General features: G+C 42.4%; 1 protein-coding gene and 2 non-coding genes across 3 annotated transcripts; all 3 read left to right on the forward strand.

Moving 5' to 3' along the window:
* Window positions 1-1,166: 1,166 nt before the first annotated feature.
* On the forward strand, window positions 1,167-7,433 carry glo1 (glyoxalase 1). Its single transcript, XM_085767067.1, has 6 exons — window positions 1,167-1,296; window positions 5,597-5,679; window positions 5,789-5,929; window positions 6,044-6,111; window positions 6,696-6,785; window positions 6,982-7,433. Exons 1-6 carry the CDS (start codon window positions 1,228-1,230, stop codon window positions 7,071-7,073), a joined length of 543 nt encoding a protein of 180 aa, XP_085623193.1. The 5' UTR covers window positions 1,167-1,227; the 3' UTR covers window positions 7,074-7,433.
* A 4,996-nt stretch (window positions 7,434-12,429) lies between these two features.
* On the forward strand, window positions 12,430-12,503 carry trnat-agu (transfer RNA threonine (anticodon AGU)). The gene has a single exon. It is a non-coding gene; the product is annotated as a tRNA-Thr (tRNA).
* Window positions 12,504-16,597: 4,094 nt separating this feature from the next.
* Window positions 16,598-16,671, forward strand: trnat-agu (transfer RNA threonine (anticodon AGU)). The gene has a single exon. It is a non-coding gene; the product is annotated as a tRNA-Thr (tRNA).
* The last annotated feature ends 6,240 nt before the right edge of the window (window positions 16,672-22,911 follow it).

Consider the following 22,911-nt stretch of genomic DNA (forward strand, 5'->3'; position numbering starts at 1 on the left):
AGATCCATCAAAGCCAAGTGGTGTATAGCTGTGACGAACCAAGTGGTTAACAGCCAGTAATGTAGCCCTCTGGAAGAACTCTACACATTGTCTATTATAATAAACAACTTTCCATGGTCAGTGCGCTCTGTGTGTTTTTGACCTGTAAGGTAATATGAAAGACAAAGAAAGAAAACCTTTCTTTACACAAGGTAATGTCTCCTGTGGAGCTCGTCATTGATTACCTGTGTTGCCCCAATGTATTGTAAGATTGTGTAGTGGAATACATAAATATACTTAAGGCTTACGATGAAAATGTGGTAGACTAAAGTAGGTTAGACCTTTTATGCACACTACCATCAACTGCAATAATGCATTATAGGACTGAACATTATAATTTTCACTAAATTATGAATTAGTGCAAGATTGTTGTATTTGCATGCATTTTATTGTGTACTTACCCAATAAACCATAACTGTATGCAGCAAGATATGCAATGTGAACCACGTAATGCATTAACCAGCAGGGTTCCCTGGTGGTTACATAATACTTGGGCTAGTATACCCAACAGATAAAAACGGAAATATCCTGTTATATTTTCAAAATAAAACTTGAGGTGTAGACGTGGTGTAAAATCTTGGACCTGTTCGGCAAATTACACAAGTTACATGGAGGACAGGGGTAAAATCAGAAATGTTGACGTACTCTGCATGCCAGTCTCTCAAGATCATGGTATTGTCATCCAGTTGCATTTTAAAACTCCGGCCAGTATTCAAACAGCATGCAAAATAGGATGATTGCTTGAGTTGGGCACACATGCTCAAATGAGCTGTTTGGGGGGGTAAAGGGTGGATGGTGTTGGCAGAATACCTTCCTTTAACAATCACTTAAAGTCGTATAGCAGTTTGTCATACATACAGTAGGCCTACATCTCTGGATGATAAAACTTTAACAAAGTGTAACCCATGATTGAGTGACTGGTATTAGCTTTTCACTTAGGTTATTTATATGATATTTGAAGTACGGTAATTGCACGGAGAGCAAATGTTGAACCTAAATTCACCTGGGCTCCCCTGTAATCACTGCAACCCAATGCGTGGTCGTCGTCAGTCCGGCTTTTATTTTGAAAGTTAAGGCCGGAAGTTGTGTTAGTTAAAACTCCCTCAGCGGAATCCCACTCCCTGTCTGTCAGTGAGTTCCTCCAGCCGAGCCGGGGTCCAGCTTCAAAACGTCGGTCTGTCGGCAAAAATGAGCGACAAAGGTCTGTCAGACGAGGCGGCGGCTGCAGCGTGTAAAGATGGAGACCCGGTAACGAAAGTAAGTGGATTTTAGCGCTTCTCGGAGTTGAACTTTACTTCTCACGGCCGCTGTCAAACCCCGCCAACCAGGCAGGCCACTGAATTCCAGGCAGGTTAACCAGATAAACGCGGTGCATCCATTATCGGACGATGACACGTTTCCGCATCCAAAAGAAAAAAAGTACATCAGCCCCTCCGTGCGAAGTGACTTGGTTATGTTAAACGAGCTTGTAATTGTTCAGAGCGACATGCTTATCTCGGCTATCAACGGGAGCTGCGGCTGTGAGCTAGCTTACCCTCAGCCCAACTTTAGCCGCTGCATCCCCCGTGTGGAGAGAAACTCTTCCCAAAGTGGGCGTTCAAGGCCAAGACGTATTTTTATCAAAGCATGTGTACAAGTCTGTGCGTAACGCGAGATCTGCCACGGACTGTGAGGAAAGTTGGCGTTTAGGCGCGGTCAGACCAGGACAGACTCGCCCTGGATGGTGAAAGGCAGGCGGGACTGCAGATAGCTAGCCTGGGCTGTGTTGTAACTTAAGCCTGAAAGGTGCTGGAGCTTAATTTACCTGTCCACTTGACTGATAACAGCATACACTATGTGTAACATCCTCCCTACTGTACTGCCTGTTGTCTATCCCCATGCTTTAAACAACAAGGATATATTAAGTTGTAGATGTGCAGTAGTAAAACTTGCAAGGATGCATGCAATTACATAGACTGTTTGTGTTTACAGAGGCAGTCAAACCGTCTGCACACTGAATAGGTTCAAAAGTGAATAGCATAGTAGCAGCTGCACTGAATATTTGCTTTGGCAGCCATTCACGTCTGTTCAAGTCCACCTGTAAGACTTTGAGGAATGTGCTCTCACATGTGTGAGGTCTGGAGATTCTGGCAAAACGCAAGGTCAAAGTTCAACTTCCCTAACATTTGAATAGTGAGACTTTGTTAATAGAAACCTCTCAGTTCTTTAGCCGTTCTTCTGTACATCGGCTAAGTAAGTTTCCTACAGTCAGCAGTCACAAATGGGTTCCTCTACTGTGCATGAATGGACACATGGATGTGTGGTGATGAATTTTGACACAAGTTGTTAAAACTGGGACAGTTAAAAGCACAAGGATACATCACACCGCAGAATATGAATTTCTAAGGGTGGGTCGTTCCTTATTTTTTTCTCCCACCACAAAAACTTGACACTGTTTGGAGGAAGGACACGGGAAGGGAGAACGGTTGCTAGCTGCAGAGATAACACTCTGCTGCGAAACACACACACACTTGAAGTTTGGTTGTCATACACTTCAGCCAACAAAGTGTCAGGGTCAGGGTGAAAACCAGGGGACCTGTTACAAACTTCTAGGTGTCCAACATGCAAGTTGAACATTTGCCACACAAGATCATTTCTCATTCTTTCATTTCTCTGCATCTGTATCTTTTTCCATGGATCAAAACACAAACCATACTGTGGACCCACAGAGGTGGGAGAAGAACTTCCAAACGTGTGTAGCTATAATGTGATAAAGGTGATGCTGTTACATTCTTGTAAGTAGTTAAACCCGTTTACAGCCGACGACATCAAAAAGCTGCCCGCGCAGTTTGGTAACAGTCTATTTTGCCCCGGCCATTCAAACGAGCGAGCAAGCAGTAAAAGCTTTTAACATTAAAGCAGAAGTAAGCGGAATGTTTGTGTTAATATAAGTCTTAAATAGTTATATCTTCCGACGGCAATCACTTACATAGAGTGTTTGGTCCGAAACACGGGTCTATCAGTCACTCTGCTGTAAGCCGAGGAGAAAACTTTACTTGTATCCTACAACCTTTATCCAATGAGGAGAGAGAACGGCATGAAGGGCTGTGTGTGCAGCCAAGGGATGCACGTGAATGTGGTGACGTAGGGACGAGGACCAATAGATCCATGACGAGGACGGGGACTGCTAACTCCATCGGCTGACAAGAAGTTAGCCAAAACGACCGGATCGCTTACTTCTGCTTTAAAGAATACCGTCAGCAGCATCAAAATGTCGGGTTGTTGTTGCACCTTAAACTCACTGGTTGCGTCTTTGCCAAGGGGGCAGTTGTCGGTCTGAGAAGTGAAGCTCACTTCCGCGTTCAAAAAACTGCAATCCCCTCGGCTGTCGCTGGGGGCTGGCTCCAGAAGGGAGCAACTCCAATTGAGCCCCATGTTAAAATAGCCGATTTTACAGCTTTAAAAAACATATTTACAGCCTGGTACATTTCATTTTTTTGGTCTCAACCGATAGTTTCTACCCCCGCACACACTCTGAGGGGGGTGAATTTTTTAAAAACTCTACCGTTTTACTGTTATTAGGTTTAAAGTTCTGGCCAATTAGGGCGCAGAACCGTTGAGTGACAGGTCCGGCGACCGCTGCTACGAGGCCAGTGGGCGGGTTCTCGGCCGGCCAACGGCCGCACCGCTCCAAATATGGCAAGTAGAATCCAACATGGCGCGGCTCAAACCCTCGTAGTAGCGGCACAAAACAGACTCCCCCAAACCAATGGGTGACGTCACGGACGCCACGTCCATTCTTTTTACAGTCTATGGTCTTTGCATAACCTGATGATTCATATCTGTCAATAGCTTTTTTCCCCCTCGTTTCTTTTTTCCTCAGATTAAAAAGCCTCCGACCCAGGCGACCTAAGAGTAACTTCAAAACACAGACAGAGCACAAATAAATGTGATATTACTCGCACTTCATTTACAGACGATTGATAGAGGAGATCCTGGATCCAATCAAATCGGTACCCGGTTCTGATCGGCCCTGCCTCCAGTGGCTTCTCAGCCTGGTCAGTGGGTGATCGAGCACCTCACTGGATCACTCCACAGAGTGATTTGTGTGCTAATACACGAGCCGGACAATGTTCGACCATTTGCTAAAGCCGTCTTCCCACTCACAAATAGTATACGGATCTGAAAGCCAGTTGCCATTTGATAAATTAAGTTTATTGAGGTAGCATTCTCGATCTTTGAAGGATAAAGCCTATAGCGTAGCTTGACAAGCTATTGTTCTCTGCCATACTTCAGTTGCCAGAATGTACGCGCAGCTCGCAATCGCTGTCATTACTTACAAACAGTAAATGGGTCTATACAAATGATATGCCAGCCATCATCATTATCAGTGGCATGGCATGTAAAACTTAGGTTTTTGCGTTGGAAACAAGAGGCAAATGTAACATATCCCTGCAGCCCTGATCTGTTTGGTATGCTAATACTGGCTGCTCCGTGGCCCCAAACAACTGCGGTGATCATATACGCTTGGTTGCACAGAAGTGAGGTTTGGCTGAAGAGCCTTTTCATGAGCAAGTGCAAGAACACACACATTTTTCCTCTGCGGGAAAATTCAGCAAACAGTCAGCTCTGCCAAAGAGTGATCTTCAGCCCTTCAAACACAAGTGTTGTTCCTCCTCACACAGCAAAATAATACTTGTCTAGACATATCGAACTAAAAGGCTCAACATCTGTATATCACTTCATCTCCAGTGTTCAGTGTAATTGCGCTCAGTGAACATGTGATAACATCCTGTTTTCCATTGTGATAGGAGAGTCTGTTTTTGCACATAAAGTAGTTATGCACATGCCGTCACAGGTTATTTGCATAAGAGAGAGATCAGTGTTTCTGGGGCATAATGGGAGTTGTGATAGTTCTTGTACAATGTGTAGATTTTGACCTATTGGCAGATGGGAAGCTGTGGTTTGTTTCAAAGTTCCCCGTTGTAGCTGTGGCTAACCAGCTGTGGCTCCGTTCTGCAGCTATGCTTACGTACTCACCACTACAGTTTTCATTTAACACACTGTGGTGCAGCATATTGGCAAGACTAGTTTCTCTTAGTGCCCTTTTAATGTATACACAAGAAAAATATAATGTGCTGTTCTAAACAATAACATGTTGTGATCTTTGTGATTCATGTTGTTTAACTTGAAGTTAGGACTGGGCAGTATGGGAAAAAAATCCTATCACATTTCATTTCATTCATATCAGAAGATAACGATCTAGGCCTATATCAAGATATAAATCAAATTTTTGTCAAGCTTAGATGTTCCCTGTAACTCATATGTGATATTTTAAGATATCTGAAGGTTGTTTTTGCTTTAAATATTTATTTTCTGTCAAAAGTTGAACGTGTACTGAAGTTCAGATAAAACCAGGTTATATTGTATAAAATAAATGAGATAGGTATGATGAAATAAATTCTCAAAATCTCTCCTTGGTATAGATTCAAACAGTTTTTAAAAAACAAACAATGTTGGCCCATCCCTACTCTGTGTGAGAGTGTTAAGCTCTGCTCTTTTGTTTCTGTTTTGTCAGGATTTTATGATGCAGCAGACTATGCTGCGGGTTAAAGATCCAGTTAAATCCTTGGATTTCTACACCAGAATCCTTGGCATGACGTGAGTATGAGTGTGCGTATGTGTGTGTGTGTATTGTTGAGTTTCTTGTTCATCGACTCAACTTGGTAACTAAAGTGAGGTTTTCTATCTGGTGTGTAAATTCTTGCAGGCTCCTGCAGAAGTTTGACTTCCCCTCCATGCGTTTCTCTCTCTTCTTCTTGGGCTACGAGGACAAGAAGGAGATTCCTGCAGATGTGAAGGAGAAGACGGCCTGGACCTTTTCCAGAAGGGCTACCATAGAGCTCACACAGTAAGGGTCTATATGCTAGAACTGGATGATGTAAAAATATTCATTTATTTTTCTGTTTCTCTCTTAATTTACTCTCCTACCTCTTGTATCCCTGCTCCTGTCCTTGTCTTTCAGTAACTGGGGCTCTGAGTCTGATGAGAGTCAGTCTTATCACAATGGAAACTCTGATCCACGCGGCTTTGGTAAATTTACTTTTAATGATGTAGAGAGAGTTGGCACAAATAAAATTGAATTTAAAAGTGTCACGGGGTAATTTTCTTCTCAAATGAAATCTTTTTTTGTCACATTATCATGCAAGCACAATGCACAGTCACAGTACACAGACTGAGATACTTTTAGAATGAATTCACAGTACTCATTCACAGTGTGTGTTTTTTTCTTTCAAACGGTCATGCAAAAGTTTGAAAAAAGATGTTTTAATACACTGTGAGACAGTAGCTGTTTTGCATGCTAACTTCAGTGGAAGTGAAGTGATCAAAAGTAGAAGCAAAACAAGGGGGTTGCTTAGACAGCTCTCAGTGAGTAAAGAAGGACTGAGGTTTGATGCAGGGCAGGCAAATGTTCCTTCTAGACTGGTCAGCAAACATCTATTAATACCAATGTTGGCTATGCAGCAATATAAGAAATACTCATTTTAGGATCAACTGCACCCTGTTAGAATGAATGTGCATGCTTCTATGATTATGATTATTGGCTCACTAGAGCAAACTCCTGGTGAGGAACTGTAGTGTGGGAATTCAGTCTGGGTCTCTCTGACATTTGACAGGACACATCGGAATCGCAGTTCCTGACGTCTATGCAGCCTGTAAATTGTTTGAAGAGCAGGGAGTCACGTTTGTCAAGAAACCAGATGACGGTAAGATGAGAAACTTTAGTCATTATAACAGTAATGTGTTGTCATTTCACAACTGCACTACAACCAGACTGCACACCTGGATATCATTTATATAAGTTAATAATGTTTGTATAGGTTTATAGCATTATTAGTATTAGTATAGTAGTATTTTTCATAAAGTATTTACAATTCTTCCCTTCTCCCATTTTTTTCTCAGGTAAGATGAAAGGCTTGGCGTTCATTCAGGATCCCGATGGCTACTGGATTGAGATCCTGAGTCCAAACAATATGGTGTCTATTACCTCGTAAAAACTCACAACAAGCTAACTGCTGCAGTGCACACAGGCCAGACCTACTGTGGCTTCACTTGGAGAGCAGAACATTTGGGTTTAGCGAAGAATTTAGCAACCTGCGCCAGAGAGCTGAGGGAAAGTGGAGCGGGATGAGTTGCACAATGGCAATCAGTGTGTCCTGGCATGGACCGGACTAATATTGGGAGGTGATGAACAAATAGATTAGATGCCTGAGTAATTGCTACGAATAGCAGCTACTTTGTGTAGCTGTTGGGGTGTGTCTGCCATCATCAGTTTGTATGTGTTTTCAAAAAGTGATGCTGAAATAAAGCGATATTACTGTGTAATAAATGTGAAAGCCACATTTCAAATTAAACGGATCTGTCATTTCTTTCAAAGACAATAGCAAAGGTATATTTGCCAAAGCATTAAAAGTCAGGTGAAAGTCAGCAGAGTGACTCACTCCTTATTGTATCATCATAGTGAGAAAGATGTTTTTTTTTTCTTTACAGTTATTTTTAAATTTCTGTAAATCTGTAATGAATCATTTCAATTTAAATTACTTTTCAAAAATACAGTGGTGAGCAAATGTTAGACTGTACAATGTGTACACTAAATTGCACGTTCATTTCTGCTATCAAAACAGTTTGTTCTAAATATGGGAAAGAGGACTGTTTCACCAGTATGTCTCTCCTTACTTTCTTTCTGTGACCGCCACTTTACAGTACGCCATTATGTACGTTTCCAAATACATTGATTGCCATAAAGATCATCAAAATACAATTTTGATCAGCTGTATGTGTAGGCACTGTAGCTTAGTTGGTCAAAGTACCCGTCTTGTAAATAGGAGATCCTGGGTTCAAATCCGTCATACCTCCTTTGGTTACAAGTCCCATTAAAATCAGTTCAATATGAGGCCCATATTATGCAAGGTCCACTTTATACTGGTTTTGTAGCAGTTATGTGTGTTCCCGTGGCCTTTCTATGACGCCTGGAGGTGAAAAAAGTCTGTCCACTCCTTTAATTGATTGCTTCACTTATCAAGATCGTTTCTCCAAACGGGCGAATAGTATGGCAAGCGGATTTAACATTTAAAAGCTAAGTTTAACTATTAGGAATTAACATTGTAGATATCAACAATGTCTTTCTGACTAGTTGTAATTACATTTTAAATAGTTGGAGTTTTCATTCAAGATATCTGTAATTCAGTTTTGCCTAGTCATAAAAGAACAATTCAGATATTGTTACGACCCCAAACGACCACTATGTACATACACGGGAGGCAACATAAGTGTGGAGACAGGAGTCACAAATGCACGTAAAAAGGTTTATTGTTACAAGCAGGAGGGATAAAACAAGCTGAGCAACGGAGGCGGCTGGACTGGCAGGCAAACTGAAACAAAAGGAAAAAGGAAAGGACGGCCACCGCAGCCAACCACACAGGGCCGTCGGACCAGCACCGGCCTTCTTCCTATCCCCAACAGAACCGGAACCTAACCCTGAACAGAAACAAAAGTGTGGGAAACCGATCCAAAGGTCTGCCAGCCAGCCGCGAGCACCACGCTCCCGGACCCACGAGAGGAAGCGTGGTCGAGTGGTGGAGCGCAGGACCGGAGAGGGAGGAGAGAGAGAGCGCGCAGAACCTCCGCCTTTAAATACGCCCCGCAGCAATCACACACCTGGATGGAAAAAGAGCACAGGAGAGATTTACGGCCAGGCCAGCAGAGGGGGACAATGTAAACCCCCACCATAAGTCACTGAACCATGGCCAAGATGACAACATTAGCAATAATAATAAAGCACACAAGGTTAGCTACATGGTTCAGTTAATCAACATCATTGGCGTGACAACGCGTCGGCCAACCATTGTCACGACCCTCGCACATGTTTGATATCAAAATATTGAAGGCTTGGAGGCGCAAACTCCAGCACATTAAGCGGCGATTCTTGGTTGCGCATCCTACTCAAAAAAACACAAGCGGATTGTGATCCGTGAACACCGAAGTGGCCAGCACGTCGCACCGACATAGACCTCGAAATGCTCGAGCGCCAACACGAGGGCCAGGGTCTCTTTTTCGATGGTTGAATACCACTTTGATGACGTCCGCAGCTTCTTCGAAAAAAAACGACGACGGGATGGTCCACGCCAATCAGGACCCTCCTGCAAGAGCACGCCGCCCACCCCGGTGTCACATTGGCATCCACAGCCAGCTTAAAAGGACAGTCGAAGCGCGAGTGTGAAAGGACAGGAGCATTGGAAAGTAGACTTTTTAGTGTGTTTGAAACGCCGTCTGGCAGGCCTCGTTCCACGTAAAGCTGACCTTGGGACTCAACAAATCAGTTAGGGGAAAGGCAACAGATTAAAAATTCTTACAGAACCCCCGGTAATACCCACCATCGCCAGGTAACGGCGCAGCTCAGTGCGGTTAGTTGGAGCCGGAAAAGTTCAAAAATACTCTCCACCTTAGCATGGACAGGACGGACCTGTCCTCCCCCTCCACTTTTCCCAAGTATGTGACCTTCGCCTGCGGGCGAACTCACATTTCGTCAGGTTGACGGTCAACCCAGCCCCTTTCAGACGAGAAAACACACTCTCCAAATGTTCCACATGTTCAGCCCACGACTCCGAGCACACAACCAGATCATCAAGATACGCTTTTCACAACACGACAGACCAGACAAAGTGACGTTCATCAAGCGCTGGAACGTGGAGGGCGCTTTCCGCATCCCAAACGCCATAACCCTGTATTGGAGAAAGTCATCAGGGGTCACAAAGGCAGAGATCTCTTTGGTTAGCACGCTCAGTTAGCGCACCTGCCAATACCCCTTCATGCTAAGGTCCAGCTTGGTCACGAACCGGTTTGGCCCCCCCACACGATCAACGCAATCCTCCATGCGTTGGAAGCGGGTAACAGTCAGGCTTCGTCACACTGTTTACTTTCCTGAAATCTGTACAGAAACGATCATCACATTTGCCTTAACAACAAGCAAACACGGAGAGCTCCACGCACTACAATTAGGCTCAGCATACGTGCTGCAACAATATAGCTCACCTGCTTTTTCAGACGCGTCACGCTTCTCAGGACTGGCCCGGTACGTTGATGCTGTTTAATAGGACGGAACCCTCCACGTCAATGTCGTGAGCTATCAGGTGAGTCTGAGAAGGAACATCAGTGAACAACTCACTATACGTAACCTATCAAAGCAACCACATCAGAACGTCACTGCGTCTCTGTGAGGTGAGACAATCGGGCAGGCAGCTCCGCCAGCACCGCAGAGTTTGACAGCTTCCCCTCCGTCAACGCCACTGACACGAGCTGTCAGTTTCAGCACTGGAGAGCTCCCCACCCGTCGCGCCTGTCACCATTCTGACGCGCGGTGACACAGCTTCAGCACCGGACAGCGACTCGGAACCTGTCAGTCTCAGGTACCTGCACCTCTTCTCTCTCACAATAAAGTTTCAGCATGTTAACGTGACAAAGGCGGTGCTTGCGCCGCCGATCTGGAGTTAGCAACAATGTAATCTCTGTCACCCACCTTTTCTTTGATCAGGTAGGGACCACTGTACCGAGCCTGCAGGCTACATCCAGGAAGCGGCAACAACACCAGGACCCTGTCACCAGACGAAACACACTCTGTTTTTTGCATTTTTATCACAACACTTTCATTTTAGCTTGACAGACTCCAAGTTCCCCCTGGCAATCTCACAAGCCCGGCGCAGTCTCGTCCGAAAGTCACACACATAGTCAAGCAGATTTTTCTCAGTGTTCTCATCCAGCCACTTCTCTCGTAACAGCGCTTCAACGGCCCACGCACCGCGTGACCCAAACACCAGCACAGCCGGACTAAAAACCCAGGGACTCCTGAACCACCTCCCTGATCGCAAACAGCTGCAAATGCACCCCCTCGTCCCACTTTTCTGACAATCCAGACAGTAAGTGCGCAGCATGCTTTTCAGCGTCTGGTGAAAGCGTTCAAGAGCACCTTGACTCTCAGGGTGGTACGCACTGGAACACGAGTGTTTAATCTGGAGCTGCTTCAGGACCTGCGCGAACAGACGAGACATGAAGTTAGAGCCCTGGTCCGTCTGCACCACTTTAGGCAACCCAAACAGTGAAAAAAACTTGGTCAACGCTCTCACAACCACAGGAGCAGTAATTTTCCGCAGAGGGAACACCTCGGGAAAACGAGTTGATGCACACATCACTGTCAGCAGAAACTTGTTGCCGGATTTCGTACGGGGCAGCGGACCCACACAGTGCCGTCGGACCAGGCACCGGCCTTCTTCCCTATCCCCAACAGAACCGGAACCTAAACCCTGAACAGAAACAAAAACCGAATCCAAAGGTCTGCCAGCCAGCCGCGAGCACCACGCTCCCGGACCCACGAGAGGAAGCGTGGTCGAGTGGTGGAGCGCAGGACCGGAGAGGGAGGAGAGAGAGAGCGCGCAGAACCTCCGCCTTTAAATACGCCCCGCAGCAATCACACACCTGGATGGAAAAAGAGCACAGGAGAGATTACGGCCAGGCCAGCAGAGGGGGACAATGTAACAGATATCCGCAACTACATTCTTCCTAGGACAAATGACGTCACTTTTGCCATTCATGTGTATGGGGTTTGTCATTACAGATATCTACAATTCAGTTGCAGATATCCACTATGTGAATTACGGATATCTGTAACTGAAGTACAACTAGTAGCACTTCCAGTTTGAGATATCTTAAACGTCATTTTGACTAGTCATATTTACAGATATCTACAACATAATTCCGCCTAGTCAAAACCTAATTTAAGAGATCTGAAAAGGGACATGTAGATATCTTTAATTGAAGTGAATTAAATATATCTTGAACTGGAATTATGACTAGTCAGAATCAAATTGTAGATTGTAGATTTTGTAGAATTACAGATATCTGCAACACATATCCAGTCTGGCTTTTAAATGTTAAAATGGCTTGCCATAACACCCTCTCCCTGTGACAGGTGTGGAGTGGACGTGGTTTGCATATACATCTTATTTGCATTTCAAGGTGCAAACACAGAAACGGCTCATTCTCAGCAGAGCTCTTGAGAGCTACTTTTAGATTGCAAAGATTTAGAACAGCATATTGATTTGGGGGCAACACACTCCAGATACAATGTGGTTGGACCGCTTAGACCTATGTGAAGTTGTTGAAAAACAGCATAATATGGGCCCTTTACTCACATTCAAAGTGCAGCTTGACATGTGTTTAATTTTAATTTTACATGTGTTCTTAAGGGCTAATTGTTTACTATCACAAACAGCAGTAAATACAGGAGACAACTACAACAGGCTTCGACCTGCACTGCCATCTCTTTGTATATTTCATAGAGATTCACTGTCAGCAGGAGGCACCATGGCTTAGTTGGTCAAAGCGCCTGTCTAGTAAACAGGAGATCCTGGGTTCAAATCCCAGTGGTGCCTAAAAACAAAATCTGGCAATATTTCTTGATTGTACAAATTCAGACCAACCCAAATATTATTAGGACTGCATACGTTTGCATTGCAAACTCATCATCAGGACTGTGGCGGCCTTTGTGAAAACAAATGCCACTTTCAGCATCTCAAGCAAATTTACACATGTCATTCTTTGCTTGTTGCACTTGTAATAAACACACAAAAAATGCAAATCCTTTAGTAAATGTAAAAGTAAAATCAAGTAAATGCATTTTAGTCTGAGAACTGTGAACATCCTGCTCTCACTCTGTTTTGCATCACTGGAGACATTTGACTTGAGAATAAACATGTTTCAAGACTTAGCATGTCAGTCTTGTTGACATCCAGGTGAAAGATTCAGAGTGTTGTGATTGGTCGGTTAAGACCACAATCAGGCGTATCAGAGCTCTGATAGGTGAAGCATGCTTCCATATAATGTGACCACACAGTACATCCCTCCAACAGCCCTGTCTTTGAATGAGGAGCTTCCCTGCCCTTCAAAAATCCATTATACTGGTCTGTTGTTGCAGCATCACTTGCGGTGAGTCAAAGGCAGGTTCACAATAAATTCACATTAGATTTAAATTCTTAACCAGACTTTATTGTTACATAAAGGTACATAGCTGTTTATCTTTCTGTTAATCTGTTGACCTTACCAGCATTTCCCTTTTGCTTTTGCTTGTGCTAATATTAATATATTATATAATATAATATATAAGAAGAATAAAATACCGGTACTCATGAAGTTCATGTTCAGTTAAGGCTCTTGCTTACCTGAAATAAAATAACAAACCTTAACTACTTTCTTTACTTTATACCTTATCCTACCATTGCAGCACTACTACCTTTTGAGTACTTACGATAACTCCTCTTTAAGCCTTTCTGAAGAAAGCATGGAGAGAAGAATCCCTGGTCTTCTCTTCTTCCATCTCATTTTCTTTGCCCATCTTGCTCCATCGTGTGTGGCAGCTTCAGACCTGAACATTTCAAAGGTTATCCATTTTTTCCACCAGTTGGAGCGCTGGTCTCATGCTGAACAATTCTGCAAAACTCGATTCACTGACTTGGCCATCATCAGAAATGAACACGAAAACAGCAGGTTTCCCATGCTGCAAGGTTGGATTGGTTTGAACAGGATGTCGGGTCCTTGGAGATGGAACGAAGAAACTCCTGAATACTTCAACTGGGATATTGGTGAGCAGGACCTGGAGGAAAATAAGTAAATTCACTGAGTGCTATACTCTAATCTAGCCACGCATGCTGATAATAAATGGTAATGCCAGCGTCAGCTAGGAATGACTTAAAGGACAATTCCGGGCAAATTCAACTCGGGGGTGTATTTTCCTAACATTTTAGGTCTGAAAGAAGGAATCTGAAGATTTTCAGTTTAATTGCTCTTGTTTTGCGGTACTTGTGTACTTGGAGCGGATGCAAGTTCCGCTGCTTAGGCTGTTTACATCTCTCAAAGCCGCAATTTTTTCCCACAGACAGCGTCAGATGGCTACTTAAGGCAAGCCTACATGTTTGTAAAACTCAATCTAATTCAAAGTCTCCCGGAGTCTTGTGCGAGACCCAAAGTTGCGGTGCAGTCGGAGTTACCGTTTGTGTCATACACACAGGAATATCAACTCTTTACTTGCTTCAAGTAAAAAAAACTTCTCGCCGCATGTTTGAGTAGCCATGACGCTGTCTGCGGAATGTACACTTGAAGCAAGTCAAGAGTTGATATTCCTGTGTTTATGACACAAACGGTAGCTCCGACTGCACCTGAATACACTGCACGGCAACTTGGGTCTCGCGCGAGACTCTGGGTGACTTTGAATTAGATCGGGTTTTACCAAGGGGGCAGTTGTCGGTCTGAGAAGTGAAGCTCACTTCCGCGTTCAAAAACCTGCAATCCCCTCGGCTTCCTCTGGGGTCTGGCTCCAGAAGGGAGCAACTCCAATTGAGCCCCATGTTAAAATAGCCGATTTTACAGCTTAAAAAAACATATTTACAGCCTGGTACATTTTAATTTTTTGGTCTCAACTGATAGTTTCTACCCCCGCACACACTCTGAGGGGGGTGAATTTTTTTTAAACTCTACCGTTTTACTATTATTAGGTTTAAAGTTCTGGCCAATTAGGGCGCAGAAACGTTGAGTGACAGGTCCGGAGACCGCTGCTACGAGGCCAGTGGGCGGGCTCTCGGCCGGCCAACGGCCGCACCTCTCCAAATATGGCAAGTAGAATCCAACATGGCGCGGCTCAAACCCCCGTAGTAGCGGCACAAAACAGACTCCCCCAAACCAATGGGTGACGTCACGGGTGCTACGTCCATTCTTTTTACAGTCTATGGGTTTTACAAATATGTAGGCTTGCTTGAAATAAATAAACTTCTCGGTGCATGTTTGAGTCGCCATCTGGTGCTGTCTGTGGAAAAAAATTGCGGCTTTGAGGGATTTATTTATTTATTTATTTGGTTCATTTCGGGCATGTCAATTAGTCATCATCATCACACATCATCTCAATCCAATTAATGTAAACAGCCTAAGCAGTGGAACTTGCATCCGCTCCCATTCATTGCTGCCGTTGCGATGCGGGGACAGACACTACCGCAAAACAGGGGCAATTAAACTGAAAATCCTTTTAGACCTAAAATGTTAGGAAAATACACCCCTGAGTTGAATTTGCCCGGAATTGTCCTTTAACTTCAATGATAGTTAAACACTTTTCCAATTTTAGTCTATATGACACTAAAGATTATGCAATTTTTCATGTGTGAAAGTGTGTTAGCATTTATGTATGTCTGAAAGAAGAACATTATTAGGCCTATTGTATTTACTGTAACACTGTTACTGTTTATAACTGTTATTTCTTCCTTTGTCCTTCTTCTTGTAGGTGAACCAGACAAAGGTTACTGTGCTCGGAGGGATTTAAATTCAGTTAAATGGAAAAGTGACAATTGCCCCCACAGGCGTGAATTCTTTTGTATGGATAAAAGAGTGATTCTGGTCCAGGAGATGAAGACATGGGAGGAGGCCTTCCAGCACTGCAGAGAGCTGCAGCATGTAGGGGCCACAACGACCACATCCCAGTTTGAACTTGTCAGCCTGCCAGAGCCTCATCACTTTTTGCTGTATGGAGACACAGCGGGGCTGGACGAAACCACTAAAGAGGTTTGATGTTCATCTAGTTGTTAAGTGTTGGTGGGTTTCTACAATGATCAGGTTGAGTTGAGTGAGTCTGACCCTTTGGGGAAATACACCGGTTGACTTCCTGACTTACCGTACATACTTCCACATTAAAATGCGTTATGTCACACAACAAGCTAACAGATTTAGCCTCTGTGATTATGCAACTGCGACCATCAGGGAACAATTAGTGAAACAATAAGGGACTACTTCCTTGTTGAAATTATGTTTTCCTCCCTGTCTATATACAATTGTGTGACCTAGCAGCACTATTCTTTACGTCTCACCAAGAAAGCAAGTGCATCACTATTTAATTTAATTAATTCCTTGAATCAGCCTACTGTATATGTGTTTTACGACCAATACCGAAAAATAATGAGCACAGTTAACTAATAGATTCAGAGTATATAATCTGCACCCTCTTGACCCTCTGGCAGTAGAGGGTCCTACTCTTCTGATACCTTGTGAAATGATGTTTGCAGCTGTTTTATGGTACTTATGAGATGTGCTCACTATGTTTGAGAAATGGGAAATGAAGTGACCAACATTGTGTGATGAAGCAGAACAGAGCTCAAGTGCAATATAGCATAGCAATAGGCTAGTGATATAGGGTTCAAGCGAGGCTCACTCCTGTTGTTTCTTCCTCAGCCTTTCAAATGGTGTCTCGTCATGTCCTAAACGACTCCATCAAATCACCATTAGGACATTTTTTTTTATAATGTCTAAAAATGTATTCAGTGTCTTGTGGACCTACAGTCACTTTACAATGAGGTATATTCGTTTCAATCATACCGCAGAATAAGCAATTTGTCTTTATTTATTAATTTTATTTTTTACTCTCTCCAATATTTACACTATAGAGTCATTTGTCTACTAGATTATTGAGACAGAATGTAACCATGTTCTCTCAGACACCATGGCTTAGTTGGTTAAAGTGCCTGTCTAGTAAACAGGAGATCCTGTGTTCAAGTCCCAGTGGTGCCTTCTGAAAAAAGAAGAAACACTTCACAATTGTTAAAAAGTAGTACACACGTGGAACTACAGTATACACTATGTACTGAGCAGGAACAAAAGTTAAAATTATCAAATTTAGGCAATTCTGAGCAACAAACAGGAGAATAGGAAGCTTCATCCCTAAAATTATGTGAAACCACCACTGGGTCATTGTTTTTTCCTTCTTCAGTGTCTTCTTCTTAAATGTCTCACTCCTGTTTCTTCCTTCAGGTGTGGATTGGTCTGCGTTTCCTGGCTGGTAAGTGGTGGTGGATGAACAAAAGGACGGTGACCACCCCCTACCTTCCTTCCTGTCCTGCCCAGCAGCAACACTGCGGCGCATTCGTTTTCAACAGCACTCAGTGGAAGCCAGTGAACTGCTCCGAAAGAAGAAAATTCCTGTGCAGCTATGCGTGAAAAAATATGTATTTTTAACCTGCTATAGCCTTGAGATTCAACATTCATTTTTGCTTTATTTTGGTGGTGGGTTTGTAATATTCATTTGGCCACAAGAGGCATAAGTGCACCACTACCCTAGTAAAAGTCGTCTAGGTAAGTTTTTCCCAGGTGGTTTAAATATCTCAGTGCACACTAAAAACAAGGTAAATATATTATGTATTAGCAAGTTATGTAACATTACTTACATGTATTTAATCCAGTAAAGTCAGAGATGTTTCAGGAAGTCAGACCTGTACATTTGAATTAATTGTTGATCACAAAAAGTTAGCGATCAGCCCACAATCAAATTATTTCTCTAAATTATCATCATATTTTTACTGTTGATAAGAATAAAACAATAAAAGGGTAAAATAATAGAATCTCCCTGATCTTAGCTATGCAGAATGATGTTTTTCAACACAGTTTGTCTTTCTGTTGTTCTCTTTCATTATTGAAACACACTTAATCCTGTATGTCTATGGTCAAGTGTACAGAAATAGCATATGGATGACACTAATTTTAATTATATGATCTGCATGCACAATAAAGATAAGAGATCAATACATTATCGAAAGGTAATCACCTTTTCTCTCTGATAGATGCTCTGTCTGCTAATGATATTCAGATATCACCTTTGTAATTATGTTTCCACAAGATGCACTTAACCACATCACAGTGAGTACATGTTGTGAAGGGAGCGTTCTGTCATCCATGTTGCAGAGACAATGGTGGAAAATATATCTACTTAAGTAGTGTTGTGGAGTGTAATGTTGTTGGCCTTCACTTCCATTTCACACTCATTTGCTTCCATTCCACCATATCACAGAGGGAAATAATGTATTTTATATCCCTCCACATTTATTTTACAGTTTTTGTTTGTAAGCGGAAGATTATTTAAAAAATAAATAAAATCAATGTTTTTGTGGTGTGCAATTGTGGTAATAATTGTGTCAATTTCAGCATTACCAGCTCCAATAATGTTCTTCCCCTCTAAACTTAATTCAATAACATTAAAATGATCAATATCTCACCAAAGGTCAGCAGATATAATATGATTTTATCTGCCTGATGTAACCATTTATGATTTGGAGTGAACTTTTTGCTGCTGTTGTTTTACTTAAAGGAGCTTGGGTCCAAGGATCAAGAAAAAAGACCAAGGCAGTGCAGGAGCGTGCATGAACTCTCCACAGCAGTGCAGCTGATGCTGTGACTGTAAATTTTGAAACCATATACTATGCTGCTAGTACATAGCTTACTGATTTGGCCAAATCAGGTATGCAGTATACTACAAACAAAAGCAAAATCTGCAATATGCGAAAAATTTCCAGATCTATGATCTGACCAGTCTACATTGTTTACCTCTAACCCTAACCTATACGGTTTAGTAGTGAAGTAACATATCTTTGTCCTGTACCGTAACCATGTTATGCAAATTTAGTGTAGACGAATCGGTTCATTGTAAAACATTTATTTATTTATTGATGTAAATGTGGTGATAGCATTTATCTCCTAAAACGAATTTAACTAGCCAGCGGTAAACTTCTAAACACCTGTGGATAAGTTACTCGGCTCGTTTTCTCCCCCGGGATGATGGCTGAGGTTGACCAGCCCATGAGCTCAGCAGACCGGGCTGCAGACTCTGGGAAGCCCTGCTCCCGGTCGCTGCTCCCACAGGTGGCGATGCAATTCTCCAAACGTCGGAGCAAATTTTCTAAAAGGAGTTACTTGGATAATCAGACCACAGATGAATTGATTGGTGCATTGTAAAACATTCATTTATTGATGTAAATGTGGTGCTTTCTGTACATACAGAGCTCCGAGGCAGCGCTGCTCTTCTGTCCAATACACACCTGAACCTTCACTTTTCTTTTAAACTAATGCGGCTGCCACACTTGTTAGATTTCATTAATAAGACCAGCATTACCTCCTAAAAAGAATTTAACCAGCCGGCGTTAAACCTCTAAAAACCTGTAGGTAAGTTACTTGGCTTGTTTTCTCCCCCTGGATGACGAAGCAGGTTGGCCGGCCAACCAGCTCAGCACCCTGGCTGCTGCCTCTGTGACGAGCCGCTGGTCTGGGTGGCTGCTCCCAAAACCAAAAATGTTGGAGCAAATCTCCTTACAGGCGTTATTTGGATAAACAGACCACTGGGGATCTAAACTGTGACTTTCTTGCATTAAAAAATATTAAAACTTAATAAAGTGATGTTATGTTATGTCTTTACTCGCTGTTCACATGACTGTTTACTGCATGACCTCGGCCAGTCGCAAGTTAAAGCCGCCAAGGACGCCCACGCAGCGCCATTTGACGTCACGTCACGGAAATCTGGACCACAAATTGCAGCACATTATGCAGCACACAGCCTGTTCAAGGCAATGGAGAGATACGTAGGGGCTTAGTCTTTTTGGTTTTGAATGCTTCATCACCCATTAGCATTAAAAAACTTAAAATGCATGTGTATTTTTTCACGAATCCTGCCCTGAGGTTCTTTAAGTCAGATTTTTCAGTATTTTGTATTGATATATTGGTACTTTTACTGAAGTAAAAAAAAAATCTAATTTCTTTCACTGTGGTGCAGAGATTTACAAAAGTGACGTGTCATAATTTCTGGGTGCAATATCAGAATTGATGTACTTAATAATAATAATAATAATAAATGTGCAATAACAGGCTTGGGGAAGAGTGTACTGAGGTGAGCAGCACAGAGTGTGTCCAATCTGTTTTCATCAGGTCGGGGCCAAACACTTCACCCTAAACCAGACAGAGCGTAAGAAATGTTGTCAGTGCTGCCAGTCAGATACCACCCACACATCCTCACCCCAGGTGATTTACATGAATCACACCATATAGTTCATGTTGTGCTGCAGTTGACCACAGTCTAAATGCCAGGATCTCCCCTCCAGTCTGAAGAACTGACAAAGCCTCTTGGATGGGGTTGCCGAGTGTTTTCATCTGTACAGCTGAGAGCTATTGGACACTGTAATCTGTTAATTACACAAGATGGCTCATAATCAGAGGTTGACCCATGCTGGGAAGGCAGAGAGGCAAGCCAACAATATGACTCAGTTTATTTACATGTATTTTCTTGGATGTGTTAGAGGGGGACTCACACCCACAGTGACACAGTATTCACCTCATATTTTTGGCCATGCTAAGCATGGCTGTAGCAATGGTAGTACCTATCTGCCTATCATAATTAAAACTGTCGTAGACATTTGTGGTCGCCACACAAGTTTAAGTAACTATGAAATCAATTGCCATGAAAATGGGAAATCGATGAACTACAAGAATCTGGCAAATTGACTTTTCCTCCCACCCAAATGACTGGGCTGCCTGAGTAAACACTATGATGCAATAATATACTCCAGAGATTTCTGTAAATCCCATATTCCCATAGTAATTTATTCTGAAATAACAATAAGTGAAATGTTTAAATAGGTCATCTTGTAACATTAAAGGTTACATATTCCCATTTCTTTGCCATGACTTACTATGGTCCATAGAAATGAGAGAACCACCTTTTTATAGAAAGCCATTATCAAACCTGCTGTGTTAATGCTTAAATTCAATTCAGTTCAACAAACTTAATTTGTCCCAGGGGGTGACTTAACGGGAAAATAAAGTAGACTTTAAGAAACTCACAACTACTTGAAAAAAAGTGCAAGACAAATTGTACAAGCGAAAGTGCAACAGAACATCAACAACAGTAGTCTACAAAACATAACTATGTGATACTAAAAGAATGAGAATCCAGAAACACCCACATCATTATTATTTCAGATGAATTTTCCTTTCATCTTTGAATCTTTGTTCACCTGAAAAGCCACAACATTCCTCCGTCATATCACCAAACTGAAACTTACTGTGCCTTGTATGACTAGTGACAAGGTGGACTGGACTGGAAGTGGCTCAGCCATAGTGATGCATCTCTGGACATAAAACATCCAGCTCTTCTTTTTGTTTCCCTCTCTGGGTAAACCTGATATGACTCTGCCTCACTGAGTTATGCCTCTGTATTCCCACAGAGAGAAGGCAGCAGCTGACAAGCTTTGGCACTCCAAAGGAAGCAAGATAGGACTAAAAATATTTCATGTGGGTTTTCTAATTCATAAACCTCAACTGTTTTCGGTGCTCTTCCAGCCACTGCAGAGCTGGAATGGTTTGGGTAGGGGTTATATAAACTACTGTACCCTGTGCCCATTCCTGTTCTTATTCTCTAAAGGCAGTTCTAAATACAGCCTTTAAAGTGTTGTGGCCTGGTTCCATACCTGTTAGTGACCTCCCACATCTGGCCTATTACCAAATCTCTTCTCTCCTTCATTCAAAGACTTTCTGGTTGCTTTGTTAATTGCAAACTTTAATTTGGCTCATCTGGTCATCATTAGACCACATTGGACAATAGTATAGATCCTAATTTGTCCATCCATCTTATTGTCTGGATCTGCACTAGCTTGTCATATGTCAGATCTAAACACCGTTAGCATTGCCATATCATATCATATCATATCACATCCTAAGAAAATTATGAAAATCCCAAAAAGAATCCCCATCATGCAAAATGGTGAATATCATTAAACCGTTGCTTATGTTTTCTATATGTTTTGGACGATGGCTGCACAGTTGGTCATTATGTCATCAGTTGTCTAATTATGTAAGAAACCACTGGTAAATGGCAAACATCAGTGGTCAAAAGTAGCTGCCTTAACAAAACCAGGAGTGTTTCTTATCTACTGCAACTAATTGCTGTTTTCCATCATATACAAAAAAAAGTTCATCATTTTGTTTGTTGTTTTTATAGTTTTACTCTTGAATCAAAGGTGAATAATGCCTATGAATGTGCCCCACATCATCTACAAATAAGTTGTCAACCAACAATGCTGAGGGTGTGATATTGGAAAGTCCAGAGGATTATCTCTAATGCCAAATGTCACCATTGACAAATGTCCTTTTTGATGAAATTACACCAGAAGATCACATATTATATGATCATCAAAATGGACGTAAGGTGCATGCTGCTTCCAATGGATTTATGAATAGGGACAATCCAGTGGCAGCAGCAGGTGGTTAATCGATATTAATGGTGACAGGGATGGAAAAAATACATTGTTGTTGTATTTCAAGACACTCTCCCTGCTGTCAAGTGTCATAAAAGAGATCCTATAATGTTACGGTAAAGGTCAATATAGAAGGCCTTTGTACACCCCTAGTTTAACCTAGATTAAAGAGACAATGCATCTAATCTGTGATTGGCCTTGGGTGGGATATGGTATTACATATTTAAATGTCCTTTATCCACCAGCTTTGAAATTTACACACTGTGGATAAAACTGGTCGGTTCTGAATAATTATGTATTTACATCATATTCTTCTTCTGTTTTTGTGTATCTACACTCATCATTGTTATGGATTGATTTCAACGTTGTGCAGTCTTTGATTCCATCACATGCTTCATGCTCAGTTTGACTGATGACACCCAACAAAACACCCAAGAGCACTTTTATTCTCTGTGCCTGCAGTCACTGACAGCAGGGCGACACACTATGGAAAACATTCCATATGCCTGAAGATTTTCTCTGTAATCTCCATGTTCAGAGGAGCTTGTTGACCGTGACTCATGTTGAAAATGGTGTGTCAATTATCTTTCTGCCATTGTACATTCATATGGTAATTGCAGTGGAAGGCAAAGTACTTTCTTCTTTGCCTAGAGATAATATATGAAGAACTTAAGAAGTGAGCTATAGGGCAGTCTAGTGCAGCTTATTATACAAAATGGCAAGTGGTTAGTGAACTGTC

Source organism: Trachurus japonicus, chromosome 3, assembly GCF_045865225.1.
Source record: "Trachurus japonicus isolate A0001 chromosome 3, Traja_1.0".
In the NCBI taxonomy this organism is placed as follows: domain Eukaryota; kingdom Metazoa; phylum Chordata; class Actinopteri; order Carangiformes; family Carangidae; genus Trachurus; species Trachurus japonicus.